The sequence below is a fragment of the Ceratina calcarata genome, unplaced genomic scaffold, assembly GCF_001652005.2.
Source record: "Ceratina calcarata isolate Rehan_Ccalc_2016 unplaced genomic scaffold, ASM165200v1 scaffold211.2, whole genome shotgun sequence".
In the NCBI taxonomy this organism is placed as follows: Eukaryota; Metazoa; Arthropoda; class Insecta; order Hymenoptera; family Apidae; genus Ceratina; species Ceratina calcarata.
The window spans coordinates 795,358-813,454 of record NW_017142786.1 but is presented as its reverse complement, the minus strand read 5'-3'; the positions used below and the strand labels follow the sequence as shown (position 1 = coordinate 813,454).

Below are 18,097 nucleotides of genomic sequence, written 5' to 3'. Positions count from 1 at the left end.
TCTTTTATAAACATATTTATTCAAGTATAAATTATAAATTACATTTCACACTATGGCAATCTTGCTAGCTTTTACAATTAAATGAAAATTTTAATCGAAGGACCTATGTATGAGTAGCTGCTAGACTTTTTTTTTACTGCCGATCCTGTAAATTTCAGGTCAATTCGATCGTAACTTTGAAACATCATGAGCCAGGATGTTCTCAAATACGTACAGACTCCTAATAAATTGCTGAAAGTGACTGATTTGCTACTTGCAATTGGCAGCGTTATTAAAAAAGAGAGAACAACTATAGAGTGACGATTTCCCATTTAACAATAGATTACAAGTCTCTACGAGATTACAGTCTCAAAGATATAGGAGTCGGACAACATATGATACCTGTAAATATAGAACCAATACTTTCAAGCTAGCCTGGGGAAGATGTCGCCGGACCATTCTAAGACCCCCGTGCTTTTACATGGGTTTTCTTAAAACAAGGTTTACCTTCAATTTCCTGCTACGGTACTATTTCTTACGGCGGAGGCATCTCTCGAGTTCAAAATGTCGCCGGAGAACCCGTAAGATTTTTCTTACGGTACGATTACGGTAACGTGAACGGACCATTCTAAGGAACGATGAGAAATACAACGATCCTCGTCATCCTTTCGCAAGCGTACATTTATTCAAGCATAAACTGCAAATGAGATTTCACAATATGCAAAACTTGCTAATTCCTTACGATTATTGTTTATAGGACAGGTGGTAGTCCATTAGAAAGTGAAAAACATCTTAAAAATAATCCTATGACATCAAGTTTTCCTCCTATGTATCATATTTTTCTCGAGTTGCAAACTAGCTCTAATTGTCTATTTAAATGTCAATAGTCCTTCCTAGACCCACGCGATTGTTATTAGACGTTCGACAACGAATCTCGCGCTAGCATGTTAGGACGAAGCGTTTACCTCTCCAATCTTTTCGCAAGTGGAAAATGTATCATTACTCGTTACTGGCACGTGCTCACTGTGTACGGAAAAGAAGCGTTAAATCCGATGAGAACAAGCTACACCAAGAACCTCGTTCGCGTTGCGCAATCAGTTTAAATATGCTCGGCGAGCGTCTGCGCGAGAAGTGTGTTTGGAATTTATTTAAGGAATTATAGCGCGACCGATGTTACGTAAACCGCTGACAGATTGACAGGGAAGCCGCCGATTTCAATTCTAATCTGTCCCACGTTTTATCAATTCGTTCTCTGTCAGTACAGTGTTGCTCTACCATGTGGTGGCAGTCTGATCAGAGAAACAGTATTCTTAATCATATTTCTCTAATAATTCAATAAGTGGAAATTCACATTTTGTTAATGTTTACTTTAATATGTGCAAGATAAACAAACATGTTTGAAATCTAAAAAATGAATTTAGTTCTTTTCAGTTCTAATCTGCTCTACGGTTTATCATTTCTGTTTCACTGTTGATAGCAATCCGATTAGAAAGAAAGGTCTTCCTAATAGACATTGTATTCAGTTAGTAGATTCATATTTTGTAAACATTTTTGCTTGAAACACGTGCAAGACAAACAAAAATGTTTGAAATATTGCATTATGTTTTTTAAAATAAAAGTATGATTCTAAAGATGTTTTATTCATTTGAATTAATTCGCTGTTGACGTCGTGCTCTCATCACAAATTATATTTGAAAAAAGTGCACATGTAAATAACGTGATAGCGTGCAATCGTTCATGCTCACGTTCAATCAAGTTTAGTGGAGTTCCTATAATTAAGTACCAATATAGAGTTCGAATTTTCTTGGTTGGAAGCACGTCTGGCACGTACAGATGACCAGGTGACGTTGCGACTGGTCAGTTATCTTTAATTTTAAATCGGACTTCGAAATGGATGGAGTTTCCATCAGGCTCACTGATGAATTGAATTCAACGAGATTAACGAATATCAAGTTATTTCTTTCGTCAAATTAATGTTTTGCGTAAACGTATAATTATCGCACGCTTAATTATCTCGCCTTCGTCACTCTGTATCACTGACTCACACGTGCTTGAAGAAAATCCTATATTTGAACATACACAAAATTCTTATTATTTTATGTATAAAAATCTCATTGTTGCATAACAATTTTCTTTTTATGTACGATGATACTTTTTAAAACGAGGAGCTTAACTCAAGTCACGCATTTTTGTGGATGATGAAAAAAAAGAGATCCAATTGTGAATCCAATTGTGGATCTAATTCTGCGCGATGCTCGTTATGTTATTGCGTTTCAAGTTAAGGGATTAAAACGTTAGAACGAATCGAATCGTTTTACGCGGATCGACAGCGGCGTTCCTACTCGTTCTATACATATCTCAACCTTGACCTACACGGAAAGCTCGACGCTCAAAACCGTGTCTCGCTACGCGTCGTTAAGACTCGTTTGCTTCCAGTTAAACAGCCGATCACGAAGGGAAATGACCAGAACATGAGTCACGTCGAATGCGAAATTAAAGACCACATGAAAACTTAATTGCTCATGAAAAATTTTACTGGTACTCGAACAATGACTATTTTCGTGTAAATTAAATACTTAGAATATTCTACATGTATATAATACCTGGTTGCGCAAAATAATTTGAATTAAATGAATTGTTTTAGTATAGATAAATTGATGCTAATCTAAATATGTTATCTTTGATGAAAGGACGGCAATTATTTCATGGTCAAATACTAATATCTGAATAATTTTAGAGTGCAACAAACAAGACTTTTTCATACGAAAGACAAATCCGAAAGTAGAATTGCTCTATCACGTATCATTTCCGAAAAATAGCAGTTTTTGTAAAGTTGGATGATTTTCAGAAAAAATTAGGTGTCTGGTATGAATCGCTTAGGAAATATTGCAAAAAATGTTCTGTTATACAGTGTTTTCCGACTTTTTCTATAATCTATGCAACTGCATTCTCTGTCACAAACACAAAATAAAAATAATCTATTTTTCACATGTGAGTTTAGTTAATTATAGGATAAACCAAATATACACTGCAGTCTATTTATCATTTTGCGAGAGTTTCTGTTTGATTATTTATTGAATATAGTTTATAACTGTGTTGAGACAGGAAATATATTTATGTCGTATGACGCAAGGCTCAACGACTCTTGCTCTGACACTTTCTTACACGCACATGCGTGTACAATTTTTCATAACACGTACAACAGTTTCCATGATTTAGTATTACTTCGACTTATAAACCGTAACACTTTTAAGTTAAGTAACTAATATCGTTCGTGTGATTGTAACAACTAAACATTTCTATTTCTACTAATTTAACAAGAATTACAAGAAATTCTTAAAAAAAGTAAAAACAAGTGAACAATAGATCCAGGTAGCTCTATTCCCTTCAAAACACAGTCGAAAATTATTGGAGGTGCATAAGTTTTACATAGTAATATATAAACAGTGGGTTTTTATACAAAATAGAAGGTCCATGGTAGTCAGTTAAGAAAATCCATTCCAGATTGCAATATTCTTTATTATTTAAGCATTAATACTTTTTCTTAACATTTGTGCTCGCAGCACACATTTATTTCATAAATGCATAAAATCCAGGGTTTACTGTTTCCTTATAAATAATCTGTAAAAATGTAATTAACTCTGAATATATCTTAGTTAATCAGAGATCAGGTGAAATGATCGATTACTTTGCGAGTATGGAAATGAACCAGGCAGGTAGGTATCCCGGTTGAAAGTTCCAGAAGGTATTACGTTAGCTTTCTAACGTGGTTAGCCAGCACGGCGGCGGCGTTAAATGAATTTTATTGGCTTTGTTTGCGGGGAGCATGCCGCTCACGCGACGCGCCTCTCCTCTGGCTCTGGTGCACGTGACGGGCACGTGGGGAAGTCATGGGTGCACCCAGTTTTGCCCAGAACCGCACGTACGTTTGCTTGTGTATTGGACGTATCGCACGGTGCGTACAACGTATACATAAGTTCGCTGGACGCGAGTTTATACGAGCGGCGAGTGAACAGTCACGCGGAACGCTTCATCTCTTACATTTCATTACGACGTGCAGGCTGACGCGTACACAATTTTTGTTGTGGTTACTTACTACGAACTGAATAATTTACGACTGGAAGCCGCTCATTTTCATTCTCCCTGAACAATGAATTATTATCAATTCATTTTGTAAAAAACGAGGCTTTAAATCAGTGAAGAATAAAGAATTGAATATAAACAAAATAAGACGAAAAATACATGTATTTGTTCATATAAGGGAAAGGAGCTTTTGTATGAGATAAATGAAAAGCAAATGAAAATGAAGAGTAAATGAATGAATATGGAGAAAGGAGATAAAGAATATTTGTCATAATAAGTAAACGAAGCACTTGTATGAAATATATACAAGAGAAAATGAAAATGAAGAATATATTTTTTTATTTTTTATTATTTATTTATTAGCCATTCTTGTCTTTTTTGACTTAAGAATATACAATCATCTCCTTACCTTCGGACGTACAGCCTGTAATCTTAATTCTATACTATTCTATCCTAACTCTAACTATAAGCTCTCTGACCTTATACCATCCTTCACTCTACCCCCGCTCTGCACTCCGCATTCATTCTCTCCTTCGCCAGAACATGAAGAATATATTATTGAATATGGACAAAAGAGAACGAAGAACATGCATTATAATAAGTAAAAGAAGAATTTGTATGAATTAAATGAGTAGCAAATGAGTAAATGATTAAATATACAGCGTCCATTTTTTCACCGACCAAGAATTCACATTACTTATAAAATAATTCACAGCCTCTGTGAAGGAATAATCATTTCCAAAATAAATTCATTCTGTTTCGTTCTGTGTTTCCTAAACACAAAGCATAAAATCTGTGTATTGAACATTGCGTTATGCATGTGACTTTGTATTATAGAACACGCACCGAATTTTCATTGTAAACAGTTCTATTTGCCTTTCTATCTCGCTGGATTAAATTAACCGCAAGCGGCCGCACGTAAACGATCGTAATTAAAAGTTTCCTTGAAAAGAGAAAAGAACGACTATAATTCATTTATTACATTTTTATCTATTTTCACGATTTGCGGTTTATCCGTCTTACCAATTGACGTCATTCGTAACACGAATTCCGGGAAGGTTCACTAATTTTTGATTAACTACATTATCACAATTATAATAACATAAAAACATTTCTTCAGAATTACACAAATTTTAATTATGATTATGTATATGAATTTAAATTGATAAGGTGTTCAATAGTAAATAGCATTTTCATAAAAACTAAGGCCAGCGAAACTTGGTATCAGGTACTTAGTCAAAAAAATATTTCATGTACATAAAGTATTTAGTTTAATTGTAAGACGAAGATAACTGTAATTGGCTCTAAAACTACACTATGCAACGTGAATGCTGATAAAACGGAAAATTCTTGTGATTAAAATGTACTTTATGTAGTAATAGTTAGACTGCGGGCGTTTATACGGAATAAGCGACTCATGGTATCAGTTTAAGTGATATGTTTTATACTGGGTGTTAATTTTAACTCGAGCACCTGAATTATTTCCGTTCTTATTGAAAGTAAGGAAAAACGACTGAATAGGATGTACAGAGTGTAAACAATCGTTTGCTCTTGGCAGTCATAGATTGAGATCTGTAAATAGAAATTATCGTAAAATTGTTCTTGACCGTAAAGTTCAAAGTCAACATTTTTTATTGCATTGTATTCTATGCGTCATGGACATAAGGTGTTAAAGAACCACGGATCGAAACTCAACCGTTCTCATAAAATATAATAGCAGAATCTCACTATTGGTGCTATTTATTTTCTAAAAAACTTTTTACATTTCTAATAAAACAAATAATTAGTAGTGTTGTTTATTTGTTGTTCATGCGAAGTCTAACATAATTGATCACCATCAATATTTCCTTTCTTAAGCCATGAAAAATATTCTATTTTGAATATTGTTTATAATTCGTTAATATAAATTTGGTATATGTCGTAAATGTTGGAAGGCCTCTACTCGAATTTTCAATTCTTCCACAGTTCTTTTATTCTCGTGATGCATAGAATATAATGTAGCGAAAAAATTGTTAACCATGAAATAAATGTTAAGAACAATTGTGCGGTAACTTTTTTTTTAAAGATCACCGATCCGAAGATCTAGAATACGCTTATGACTGCCAAGACCAAACGTTTCTTTACACCCTGTACATGGTTTTAAAGCTTTTATCAGCATCAGATGCACGCCTTAAAACCATGCACACCCTATTTAGTCATTTTTGCTTATTTTCGATAGTAGTTGAAATAATTCAAGTGCTCGAGTTAAAATTCACATACATTATAAACATTTGTTCGTTCATTTAAATATTGTATTGTCTATTCAGCTTTTGATATTCTGAATTGTTTTCTACTTTGCACGTGGCATTTATCGTTCCTGCAGATTCAGTTTTCTTATCATCAAAATCCGCAGTTTAGCAATAATATTGTGCTCGCCAGTAAGCGGAGCTTTTATTGCCTTTAATCCTTCCTAATGATGGATTAACGAGCCACGTTCGTATCTCGAACTTTCTAACGCGACAAACAAGCTACTCTTCAGCTTTCCAGGCGTTCTTTCACTCGTCTCATGTCTACTAATTCATTCAACTTTTCATAATTATTCAAATATTTTTCTCTCTAATAATTCAAAATGAGAATGGTCTACCATATGTACACATTTATGCATATGCAAACATATTTAACCATTTTTAGTTATGTCGAAATAAACGAGGGATTCACTTTTGTGCTTCATTCCTACTCTGTTTAATTATTCACGAGTTCTGTCTTTAAGTATTACTTCAGAGATATGTGATATAATACGACAGAATAGTGTGTTATCACAATAGACAATCCCTACATATTTGATTTAATATCGATGTAATTTATTTCAATCTAGCAAGACCTGATCTTTGAGTTGCGATAGGAAGTAAATAACTCACGAACGATTATTATCAAGATAACTTGCTGTTTACTTTATCTCGTTCCCGGTACAATTGCCTTCAACCTCTCATCCCATCTCTCGCAAACGATCTCTGCTCTTAATTTCTTCCTTGTCAATTAATGAATGCCGACTCAATTACGGTTGATACTATTTTTACGCATAGAATGAAAACAACATTTTAATATATAATAATTATAATAGATAAGTAGACTGCAGATGTTTATGCCTTTATAGAAGACGTAAGTGTGCTGATTTGTGAACAATGCATTGAATATGCAAAAGCATAAAAAATGCTGCATGCAGAATGGATGGATGTTATGATATTTAATTCATAAATGCAAACCATATCAAAATTTCATTCCTTATTATGAAATATGATCAGCGGTTTAATAAAGGAAGGGAACTAATCTATTTACTTTATACAAATGCATAAAAGATATTAATAAACTTTATTTTAATTTCAATATACAAATACAAATTGTTATTTTGTTTATGAAATAAACAGGAAGAGAATCGTGAATGTAATCTTATCCTTGATTGAAAATAATCTTGACGTGCATTTTGCCTACAACTATTCGCGACGAAGTCCGCGAATAAATATTGGCCAGTGCCCAAAACTGGTGAAACCGGGCCGCCGGTTCTTTGGCCAATCCGGCAATAGATTTCCACTAAGTTTGACGTAGGAACGCGACAAACCAGCATGTCCGTGTTCCTCGACAACAAGCAGTCAAACATTGTTCACAAGATACCGAACAGTCTACTGGACCACGGCATCGCCTCACTGTTTCCGGTAATGAAGAAATGATGTGACAGTGTTCTTAATTACCAAAGCATGCGATATTTCCCTTACTTACTTTGTATCAAAATGTTGAAGTTCGACAGTAATCCATTTAATCAATATAGGGATATATACATACATATATAATATAAATTATAATACAAATGGAAAGTTTAAGTCGCCTAGCGATTGAGCTCCTCTGAAAAATCTGTTCTTCGTTGTAATTACAAAGCTATGTCATTGCCTTTGCATACATTTTGACGTTTAGATGTGTCCTCAGACTATTACATGTTTTCATTGGTTTCTGTTCATTAAATATTTTTATTCTATACATATATTATACATTTGTAATCCTAATGTACACGATAATTAGTCCGGGTGAAGGCGTGACAGAGGGTGTTAAATAATATAAATTGCGCTCTGATGTAATAGAACCCAACCCAAAACGAGTGATAACAAAGTGTAAATCAATCTTTCATGTAAATTTTTCTACAGTAAATGATTTTACTGAATGCTTGACGAATTTTGCAATTTTTACAAAGTACTTATACTATCAAACCGAGTCTAATTAAATAATTGTTTTATATGTATAGTTAGAGAAAGAAAATTACAGAAGCCTATTTCCATTACAATTTTCCAATTCATTAATATTTCAACGACTTCCAAGCTCCTTGACATAAATTATTCTCGTGTATCGACTGGCTTTAACTTTCAAAAATCGTACCAATTGTTGATCCAAGCTTAACTGCCATCTGACGGTAGATCCCTGAATTAACTTTGCCGTCTCGTAGTTCATCAATGATAACGCTGATATTGATGCCAACTGTGGAATTCGTATAATAAATTTATATTTTTAAATGGGTTGTAAGTGGATAACACTAAAGTATTTAAGGATGTATAGGCTATATACTTAAACAATGCTAGCATGTTGAATTTGTTATTATAGATTTCTGTTACTATTAAAAAGCTACCTGCAATATTTTAAATGAATTCATGGGTTTTTTGAAAAATTATAATCACTTAAAATTTGCATGCACTCTTATGGTAATTAGCAGTAATCCAAAGAAAACTTTCTGGTATTTGGTGTGCACTTTTGGGATTGACTGTATAGCCAATACATCCTTAAAGCATATTATTCACAACGTCTGGCATACCTTTAATTGATATTCTTGTCCCTCCTATATGGGATGAGTCTCTTAATACGACGAGTGATGCTCAAGATGTTTCTTTACTGTGCGATAAAAATTTTTAAACAAATGTTACATAGTTTTCAGGAGAGGGGGGGAGGGGCTGTTTTTGTTTCGTTTCGTTTTTATCGAAATATGATGGTCACTTTCAGTTTTTAAAATAGAATGCCTAATTTCTTTTTGAATTCTGAGTAAATTTTACCAATGAGGTCGCAAATTGATAATTACTGAAATATTCAATTAATAATCGTCTGTTAGGAAACATTTGAGATGCGTAAGAATGCATAAAAGAAGGGAAGAGTGTTACGTGTGAATTAGCCATGTGCGGGGAGTTGACAGAGTTGACTGAGGGATGGATATAAAGAAGTAACAAATATATGACGTGGGTGGTGTCGCGGGGCTTCAAGCAACCGGTGACCAGTAATAATTGGATCATCGGGCGTCCATTTTAAGGTCAGCCGATTATCAGAACAATGTCATTCGTACATCGAAGCCCCGAGGGTAACGATGGATTTCACCCACAAACGCGTCTATCAGATACTATCGGCGATCCTCGGTCCGTTGGTGAGGGAATCGGAGGACGAGAACGAGGAGGATGAGACGTAACCATTGATTCGTCTTGCTTCCGTGTTAAAGTCAATTAACCGTGACCGTGGAAAGTAAAACGAGGGAAAAGTGTGCGCGTACTTCACGGCCAGTCTCAGTCTCATGTGTGAACGAGGTGCTTCGCGCGATATAGCAATATGAAATCCAGGTTCGGTAGATCGCGATCGGAGAACGATTTCTCACCGGTCAAGTTGCATGAACTGGACGACCTGTTGCATGGGAAGCGAATTAAATTGTCCAGGACCTCGTTTCGCGTAAGTTGTTCCAGTTAGCCCAGTCGTCGAACCCAAGAGCCATTTTCACAAGACTCGATCAAGTTAATCAACGATTAAACTATTGTCAACAGGAATATTTTAACATTCGTCGCCAGGATTCGATTAATTTAATCTATTTACATCATTATCAGCATCATCACTATTGGATATTATTTCAATAATTGGTCTTCGTTTTAGGTTCTAGCGGTCTAATTTCGCCTTCACTACAATCAGAATTAGTACTTTCATTTCTAATAATATTCTCCATTTCCATTTTCTCGTTATTGAAAAATATTGTATCAATTCTCTTGTGGTAAGGAATAACAAAATGGAATGTATGTATAAAATTATAGAAAGTATGTGTCAGTGAATAAAATTTTATACATTATCTTAAAATTATAAAAAAATACGCCAGTGAGTAGAAATTGTGATAATTATTTTATTATGTTATATTTTTATAAAATCTGTAATTAATATTGAAAGTGCTAATAGTGCGTTTGGTTTAATTTAAATATTGCTGATAGTTGAAGGACACTGAAGAGAATCCGAAGGATGAAAAAAATGGATCAGAAGAGGATAAAGGAGACTATTTTCCCAATTGTGATCCGTCTGTATGGATGAGATCATGTAAGGAAGAGGTGGTAGAACCGATAGCTGGAGAGGTGACGGGCTCGATACCGAGTTGGCTGAAGGGTACCTTGCTCAGGAATGGACCGGGAAGCCTGCAAGTCGGGGAGTACACGTTTAACCACCTGTTTGACAGTTCGGCTCTACTGCACCGGTACGCCTGAAACTGAAAGCAAATATCTAGTATGATGAAAAAACTGTTTTGAACATTTTTAAGGCCTAAGAGGGACTGACAAGGTTTTGAACAGTCAGACTTAGATTTTAATCCATTTGCATCATTTGGAAAAGTGGAAGCCAGAAAAATTCCTTACATATGTATACGAGTTTATGACGCAAATGGGTTAATAAATGGATTATGGATTTTATGCATCTACGGCAAAACACACATATGAAAAATAATATAAAATAAAATATGTTGTTCGTGTTAAGCATTATACTCATGTTTAACTATATCCATATTATGTATGAAACCATTAAAACGAGTTTGCGATGACAGGTTCGCGATCGCCAATGGAAAAGTGACATATCAATGCAGATTCGTTCAGACGGACGTTTATCGGAAAAACCAGGAGGCTCAGAGGATAGTTGTCACCGAATTTGGCACAAAACCTGTGCCGGATCCTTGTAAAACCATTTTTCAAAGGTATTTACAAATATTAATAATTTTTCACACGTCTTAGCTAGAAGAACGAATTCAGATTTTTATGCAAAATAAAACATTTTTTATATTAATTTAGGAAATTAAGATAGGAACTTTGATTCTTTAAAAATAATAACATACACGTTACTTTTGATGAGCAATTCAAAAGATCTGCGTCTCCACAATTAAATATTCTTTCTGTAGGGTCACATCGATCTTTAAGCCCGGCGACGAATCTGATAATTCGATGATATCAGTGTATCCGTTCTGCGACGAGTATTACACGTTCGCGGAAACGTCCGTGATTCATCGCATCGATCCAGAAACTTTGGAGACAAAAGCTAAGGTACAAACGGCTTACTGGATTCCGGACTCGCTTCGCACACATGCATAAAAATCGTTACATGTTCTCTCTCTCTCTCTCTCTCTCTAATGCTTTCCATGTGACGCTCTTAATGGGAACAACGTATTTTTCATGTATGCGTACGAAATCCGTCCGGAATCCCTTGAGTCAACCATATGTACGTGAATTTTATTATTGAAACTCTTCTCCAATAAGATGAATTATAGTAAATAATTTAATAATAATCACAGGTGAACGTGTCTGATTACGTTGGTATAGTGAACCACACGTCGCACCCACATGTGATGAATGATGGCACCGTTTATAATATGGGATTAAGCGTAACGCCGCGAGGACCCATGTACAATGTCGTATGCTTCTCGCCCACACAAATTATCGTTGGTTATTATTTTCTTAATATAATCATTTCAATTGCAATTATTTGATATTATCATATCATTAGATTGAGTTACTTTTTTCGTCATGTACATGATACTACACATAGAACGCTTCTTTTTCAAACTAAACGAAGATCTTGGATAACGACGGTTTTTAATAAAATACTTGGAATGGATTCCAAGATACTATTGTTTAAATTTTTTGCAGAAAATTTCATTTAATTATTTCTTTATTTTTTAGATGAAGAAGGGGAGGAGAAGGAATTGTCAATGTTCGATCAGGCGACGATCGTCGCCAGCATTCCATCCAGGTGGCTGTTGAATCCTTCTTATATGCATACATTCGGTATCACCGAGAATTACTTTTTAGTAGTCGAACAGCCGTTGGCGGTGTCTCTGACCACGGTGATGTCTTGTAAAATGAAGCAGAAACCGTTGCGCGCTGCTCTAAAGTGGCACGAGAACGAAAACGTAAGCCTGACTCGCTAATTAAAACAGTTTCTTTATATTCCTAATCATCTTTAAACACTGTTTCGAATATTAATAAAGAAGTGTCTCAATTTCTGTTCACGCCACGATTTCTACTCAATGTATCATTAGTCTATAATTTTAAGATATAAAATCTTTACATCTAATGAACATTAATATAAAAGTAAATTCCTTTCTATAATATATTATTGCAGACTCTTATACATGTGGTTTCGAGGGAGACGGGGTTGGTGGAACGAACATTTATATCTGAAGCGTTCTTTTATTTACATATCATAAATCAATTCGAAACGCGCGACCATAATTACGTGGTCCTGGACGTTTGTTGCTATCGCGATGCATCCATGTTGGACTGTATGTTCATCGACGCGATGAAGGTAATTAAAATCTTGATAAATTAAAGATTATAATATTTACGTTGTCTTCTAATTATTATTAAACCGAAAGTCTCCAACTGTCATTTCATTCATGATATTAGTTAATGAAATTAAGGATAATCATGCGACTTTTCTAACTTTTGTCGGTAAAATTTTAACGTAATTTTCTCTATTTTACCCATAACCAGGCAAAACTAATGCAAAATATTAATTTACGGCACAATACTTCTTGTCCGATCACTTCATTTTTGATAAAACAGAAAATTAACAACGTGACATTTGCCCGATTAAAGCAGGAATTAGAATTCTCATCAGAGACGATATTTAAATTCAATTTGTATGATTATTGCAGAACTTGCATAAGAATCCTGATTACGCAAAAATGTTCCGCGGCAGGCCGCTACGGTTCGTTCTACCAATGAAACGACCGCAGTCCGACGTTCCATTAGAGTATAATTTGATCACGGTAAAAACGGTGAGCCAGGGTTTGGAATCGTTCCAAGAGACGTATCTCACCAAAGAGAGTACAAAAGAAACAATTTCCGTAAACGATACTTCGGCGAAAATTAATGATAAGGACAAGAGAAGTGATTACAGAAATTTACTTACTCGAAAAGCGGCCGCTCACAGACTGCCGGATGGAAACATTTTCGTAAAACCGGAACTGCTTTGCGACTTGGGATGTGAAACGCCGAAGATAAACTATGATTCTTGTCTCGGAAGGGAGTATCGATACTTCTATGCTATTTCCAGCGACGTGGATTTAGAAAATCCGGGGACGGTAATTCTACCTAATTAATGAAAGAATTTGCAATTGGGCTACTGACATCTGAAATATATTTCGATTTGCAGATAATTAAAGTAGATATTTTGGAGAAGACAAGGAAAACTTGGTGCGAGAAAAATGTTTATCCGAGCGAACCGATTTTCGTCCCAAATCCAAATGGAAAGGTAAAAATCTTTTTGCACTAAAAATGCACTTCAAGGTGGTTCTAATCAAATGCAAGTCAGATCACAATCGTAAGACCGATCGTAATACAGATGTGTACAAAATTATATGTATAAACTCATGTTTTTATGAGCTTCAGAATCTACTCGAATCATGGTATTTTCGCATTACGTAGGGCGTTTGATTCAAATGCATTTTCCCAGTCATTTTTATTGGTTCGATAGTTCTAGTATTAATAATGTAAAACATTTAATTTCTTATATATGACTGCTTTAATTTGTTTAAAAAATCATAATTTAAATTTATAAATGGTAGTAATATATGTTAAATTCATACAACTATTCGCAATGTTTCTAGAGCGAGGATGACGGCGTGGTAGTGAGCTCAATCGTGTGGTCCGATAACGAGACACGCGCTGGCCTGCTGATCCTAGACAGTGTGACTCTCACGGAAATCGCGAGGGCCACTTTCGATACACCTGGCCCGGTGCCAAAGTGCCTACACGGTTGGTTCACCTTGGCCAAGTGAAATGGCAAACATGGACTAATAAACGATGGACACTCAATAAGCCTTTCTGGTTTGTGACAACGTTGCAGATTAAATTTTTAATTCAATTTAACACCATTAGGTATAATTAACATTTGAGTTTTAATTCGGATTTCATTAACATTACTTAATTATCTTAAGCGGAAGAAATGCAAATGGACGATTGAATTTTAATTCTTAATTAAAAAATACTCCAATTGTTGATTGAGATTATAGAGAATCGTTAATTGTTAATGCGGCAATTAACGTAATCTGCAACGTTATGATCTTGATTGCAATCGTTCGTTAATATTTTTTCTCCTTTTTCTTTTTTTTTTAAATAAAGTATTTCATCTTGGTTCATCGTTAACGACTTGCACTCGTTCAGATCACACACTGATTCCATCCGAGAATAAACAATATAATGTTTAAACTCAATGTTTCGTCTGACACTTCGACTCGTGTAATTTTGAAAGACGTTTGGATGTAACTAATGCCGAAGGTCTAAGAGCTAACAATTAAAATCCTTATTGGTTTCTTTCAATAATCAATCGAGGAAAACGTCCGTATTAGAGGGAAATAATAACAGCACAGTTCATGTATGTACATATGTATGTATATATACAATACAATAAATTATTCAATGTCTTCTTCCGATTGTACAGCGTATTTAATATTTGGCGATAGCGTGCGTCTGTCACGTAAAGCTTCTTTCATTCATTCGAATCGCGTGTAATAAATTGACAATACAGTATAATGGGATGCATCGTGGAAAAGGGGTGTCCGGGTGGAATGTAAAATGCCCTACGAAAACGCCTGTCTTATATCGTATTATTATCAACTTCTTGGTCCTAGATTAATTGAGACATCGTTTTACAATTATGCTGTCGGAGAATAGTTCTAAAAATCTAGTAGAATCTCTCCTGCGCGAGATATCAAACACAGCTGTCTTCTAGTATTCTATACCATGTCCTTTGACACTCTTATTGTTAGATCATTCGCAAAATGACGCTTATTTAATTTCTTTAGAAAGATATGTACAAGGGTTTAAATATAAATGCGTCAAGCATTTATACAAAATTCATTGTTTGACAAACTTTTAGAAATCTAATAGAAGCTATCCTCTGCAGGATATCCAACACATTCGCCTTCTAATATTCTATGTGTACGTCCTTTGACTATCCTAGGATTAAAACATTCACAAAGTAATATTTATTTAATTATTCTTTAAAAGACATCTATAAGACTTTAAATATATATTTTGTGAATATTATTTTTGTAGCATTTATGCACAATTTGTTATTTAATGAATGACTTTTGAAAACCTAATAGAAGCTCTTCTGTGCGAGATATCCAACACAGTTCCCTTCAAAAATTCTATGTACGCGCCCTTTGATACTCTTATCATCAGGTCACTCATAAAATAACATTTAATTAATTTCTTTTTAAATATCTGTATAAAATTTTAAATATATATTTTGTCAATATTATTTTTTTCAAATATCCATGCATGTCGTTCAACGAATGATCTAACAGTTGAAACGTTTAATCGTAATTGTGATGGAATCTCACAGAGATCCCATCGAGAATGTTCGCAACTTGATTATGCATATTAAAATCGTGTACTCGCGTTTACGGTTAAAATAAATAGGTTGGCACAACCATGGTCATAAAAGTTAACGGTTACATCACTAGAGTTTCACTCCCAGTTCCATCTTTTTAAATAATTCATTTCACAAATCACACTCCTCGCCGCACGTGATTTCATCGCAGATTATTATGCAACAGAATCTATTTGTTCATGATAAAAAATTTGTCACAAGTGCATAAAAATCCACGACTTAATTGATCTTCACCCGTCCTTTACTTCGTTCATTCGATTTGTCCCTTGCGTTCTTGAACTAATACAAATCTAATATCAAAGTTAAAATTATGGAGCTTGCGTCTTTTGTAGGATAAAAAAAATCGTTTTAATGCTTTCACTTTTTGAGTAAATTATTAAAAGATCATTAAATCATCATTACATCACAGATTAATTCGTTTAATTTCTTAATTAATGATTAATTCTAGACAAATTCATTTAATTCCTTGGCGAGAAGATGGAACGTGTTCGAGACAAACAGAATTCGAGGACGGATGAGGCTTGAAATGACTGGCATTCACAGTACATAACGCGAGTTTCGTAGATCGAAGCGACTCGTAAAACAGTTAAAATCACTGAAGCACCACGTACGCAATAATTAATACAATATAATTGACGAGAAGCTTCGAATCCCTTTGAGCACTGATATCACCAAGTCAACAAAAGAGTTTCCTTCCTTTTTCCTATGTCATTCACTCACAGACGTACACGTACATATGTATATTGGTAACTATAACTCTCCCCTTTCTCTCTAATTAGGCTACGCGTCACTATAGAATACGTTAGAGAAAAAATCGCAATGGAAATAACTGGTTGGGCTACTGATAAGGGTATTAAAAGGGAAATATTGATAGGACCCTGATACGAATCTTCGGTACCGGAAGCTTCCGCGCGAAAATAAAAAGTAAATCGCGAGCAACGTCCTTTGGAAATTGTTTACCGACTCTCGAGCATATACGCACGGTTCAATTTAATTAAATTCCTTTTTCCATGATACAAAAATTATTAACTGTTCAATATTAACGATTTACTACATTGCGGATTTTATGTATTTATGAAGAAATTAGAAAAAGTATAAACACTGCATGTAATGCATAAAAATAACTACATACAAGTTACATATTGCAATATTTGAAATATAAAATAAGTTTCTATTTACTACTGAAACTATAAACATGTTGTCCAAAAATCCGCAGTCTAATGATAACTAGTACTGGTTCAGTTTATTTTAAAAGTTTCAATGAAACGATATTCAGTGTTTAAGACTTCGTCTTTCTTATTTCGTCTAATCAAAGTGAACCGTGTATTTCTACGTTTAACACCGACACGTTTAACGAAACATGCATCGCGTTTCGTGGGAAGCCGTGAGAATGATTCTTGTCCCGCGATTAAGTACGAGAGGTGTTTCTAAATAGCGATCGTAAACTACGAAAGCGGTTAAGAGTATGATTTATTGCTCGAGCTTCGCGTACGCGGAGGCTAGGAAACATCCATGACCGTATGACAAAACGTGATCACTAATCTCACCTACACTAATTCTAAAGGATTCAAAGAAAAATCACAAGGTATTAAAAAATATTTCTCTTAGTCTAAATTACATGCTACGAGATTACACGTGTGTTTCCGATTCGACTGCATCATGAAAGATGAAAGAGTATCTCGATTCTTAAGAAAAACTTCCTAAACTTCTATCACATTTCTTCATCCGGTCACAGATTTTATTATTAACAAAAGAAAACACATCTCTCGTTCGGGTCGTACCGTAACACGCCGTGCGATACGACTATCACATTAAATTTGTTGCATCTACTTATCTGTCACTCTTTCATATCGTCCCATACGCTCAGACTTTTTCAACCTTCTCACAGTCGACCGAGGCGATCGAGTTCATTGTACTCGCATTCTTGCTCTCGGTGTCCGTCTCGCTTTTCGCTAGACTGGACGTGGAAACGCCGATATGGGATTCTTGGTGCATCGGCAAGATGCCCGCGTTCGCGTCCTCTATCGCTTTCCTCAGCTGTGAACAGAAAAGATAAAAAAGCTCGTTCAGAAAATGGTACACCACCAGTTCCTCATTGCGATATCGGACAGGAGTATTTAACACTAGATTGCCCAAGGAAGTCATTTTGACTGATTTTGGGCAAATGTACAAATAATAATGCATAAATTATTTTTTTTCCCAAGTGAAGTAAATTTTTTTATTGTTAACATTTACTAATAACTTGTTATATGACTGTAAATAATATAAAAAATATTAAAAATTAATTTTAGACAAATTTCTTTACACATTATTCTTTCACAATGCAGTCATTTTGACTGCT

General features: G+C 34.8%; 2 protein-coding genes and 2 long non-coding RNA genes across 16 annotated transcripts in view; 1 reads left to right on the top strand and 3 right to left on the bottom strand.

The window, feature by feature from the left end:
• Nucleotides 1–6: 6 nt before the first annotated feature.
• Nucleotides 7–1,545, bottom strand: LOC113463975 (uncharacterized). Its single transcript, XR_003388808.1, has 3 exons — nucleotides 945–1,545; nucleotides 487–676; nucleotides 7–381 (listed from the first exon to the last, which is right to left on the bottom strand). It is a non-coding gene; the product is annotated as an uncharacterized LOC113463975 (long non-coding RNA).
• Nucleotides 1,546–7,638: 6,093 nt separating this feature from the next.
• ninaB (neither inactivation nor afterpotential B) lies at nucleotides 7,639–14,791 on the top strand. 4 transcript variants are annotated; one of them, XM_026811341.1, is made up of 11 exons: nucleotides 9,694–9,786; nucleotides 9,985–10,200; nucleotides 10,311–10,567; nucleotides 10,910–11,056; nucleotides 11,258–11,399; nucleotides 11,648–11,798; nucleotides 12,036–12,265; nucleotides 12,478–12,660; nucleotides 13,013–13,441; nucleotides 13,513–13,611; nucleotides 13,967–14,791. In XM_026811341.1, the coding sequence occupies exons 3-11, from the start codon at nucleotides 10,404–10,406 to the stop codon at nucleotides 14,135–14,137; spliced, it is 1,716 nt and encodes a 571-aa protein (XP_026667142.1). In that variant the 5' UTR covers nucleotides 9,694–9,786; nucleotides 9,985–10,200; nucleotides 10,311–10,403; the 3' UTR covers nucleotides 14,138–14,791. The 4 variants fall into 4 exon arrangements, with proteins under 4 accessions (XP_017875450.1, XP_017875448.1, XP_026667142.1 ...); XM_018019961.2 differs by lacking the exons at nucleotides 9,694–9,786; nucleotides 9,985–10,200 and adding an exon at nucleotides 7,639–7,751; XM_018019959.2 differs by lacking the exon at nucleotides 9,985–10,200 and having other exon boundaries at nucleotides 9,415–9,786.
• Nucleotides 7,765–9,286, bottom strand: LOC113463980 (uncharacterized). The gene is made up of 3 exons (XR_003388812.1): nucleotides 8,894–9,286; nucleotides 8,464–8,562; nucleotides 7,765–8,043 (listed from the first exon to the last, which is right to left on the bottom strand). It is a non-coding gene; the product is annotated as an uncharacterized LOC113463980 (long non-coding RNA).
• ClC-a (chloride channel protein 2) overlaps nucleotides 14,729–18,097 on the bottom strand; it is a 50,419-nt gene continuing 47,050 nt past the window's right edge. For all 10 annotated transcript variants that reach the window (XM_026811332.1, XM_018019958.2, XM_026811331.1 and 7 more), the window contains one exon: nucleotides 14,729–17,793. In XM_026811332.1, the coding sequence (XP_026667133.1) occupies nucleotides 17,620–17,793 (174 nt within the window). In that variant the 3' untranslated portion in view covers nucleotides 14,729–17,619. The remainder of the gene's footprint in view (nucleotides 17,794–18,097) is intronic.

Coding starts and splice junctions, on each gene's coding strand:
- ninaB (XM_018019959.2), top strand. CDS start 9,670: ATGAAATCCAGGTTCGGTAGATCGCGATCGGAGAACGATTTCTCACCG. Junction 9,787..10,310: donor TGTCCAGGACCTCGTTTCGC/GTAAGTTGTTCC, acceptor TATTGCTGATAG/TTGAAGGACACTGAAGAGAA. Junction 13,442..13,512: donor ATTTAGAAAATCCGGGGACG/GTAATTCTACCT, acceptor TTCGATTTGCAG/ATAATTAAAGTAGATATTTT.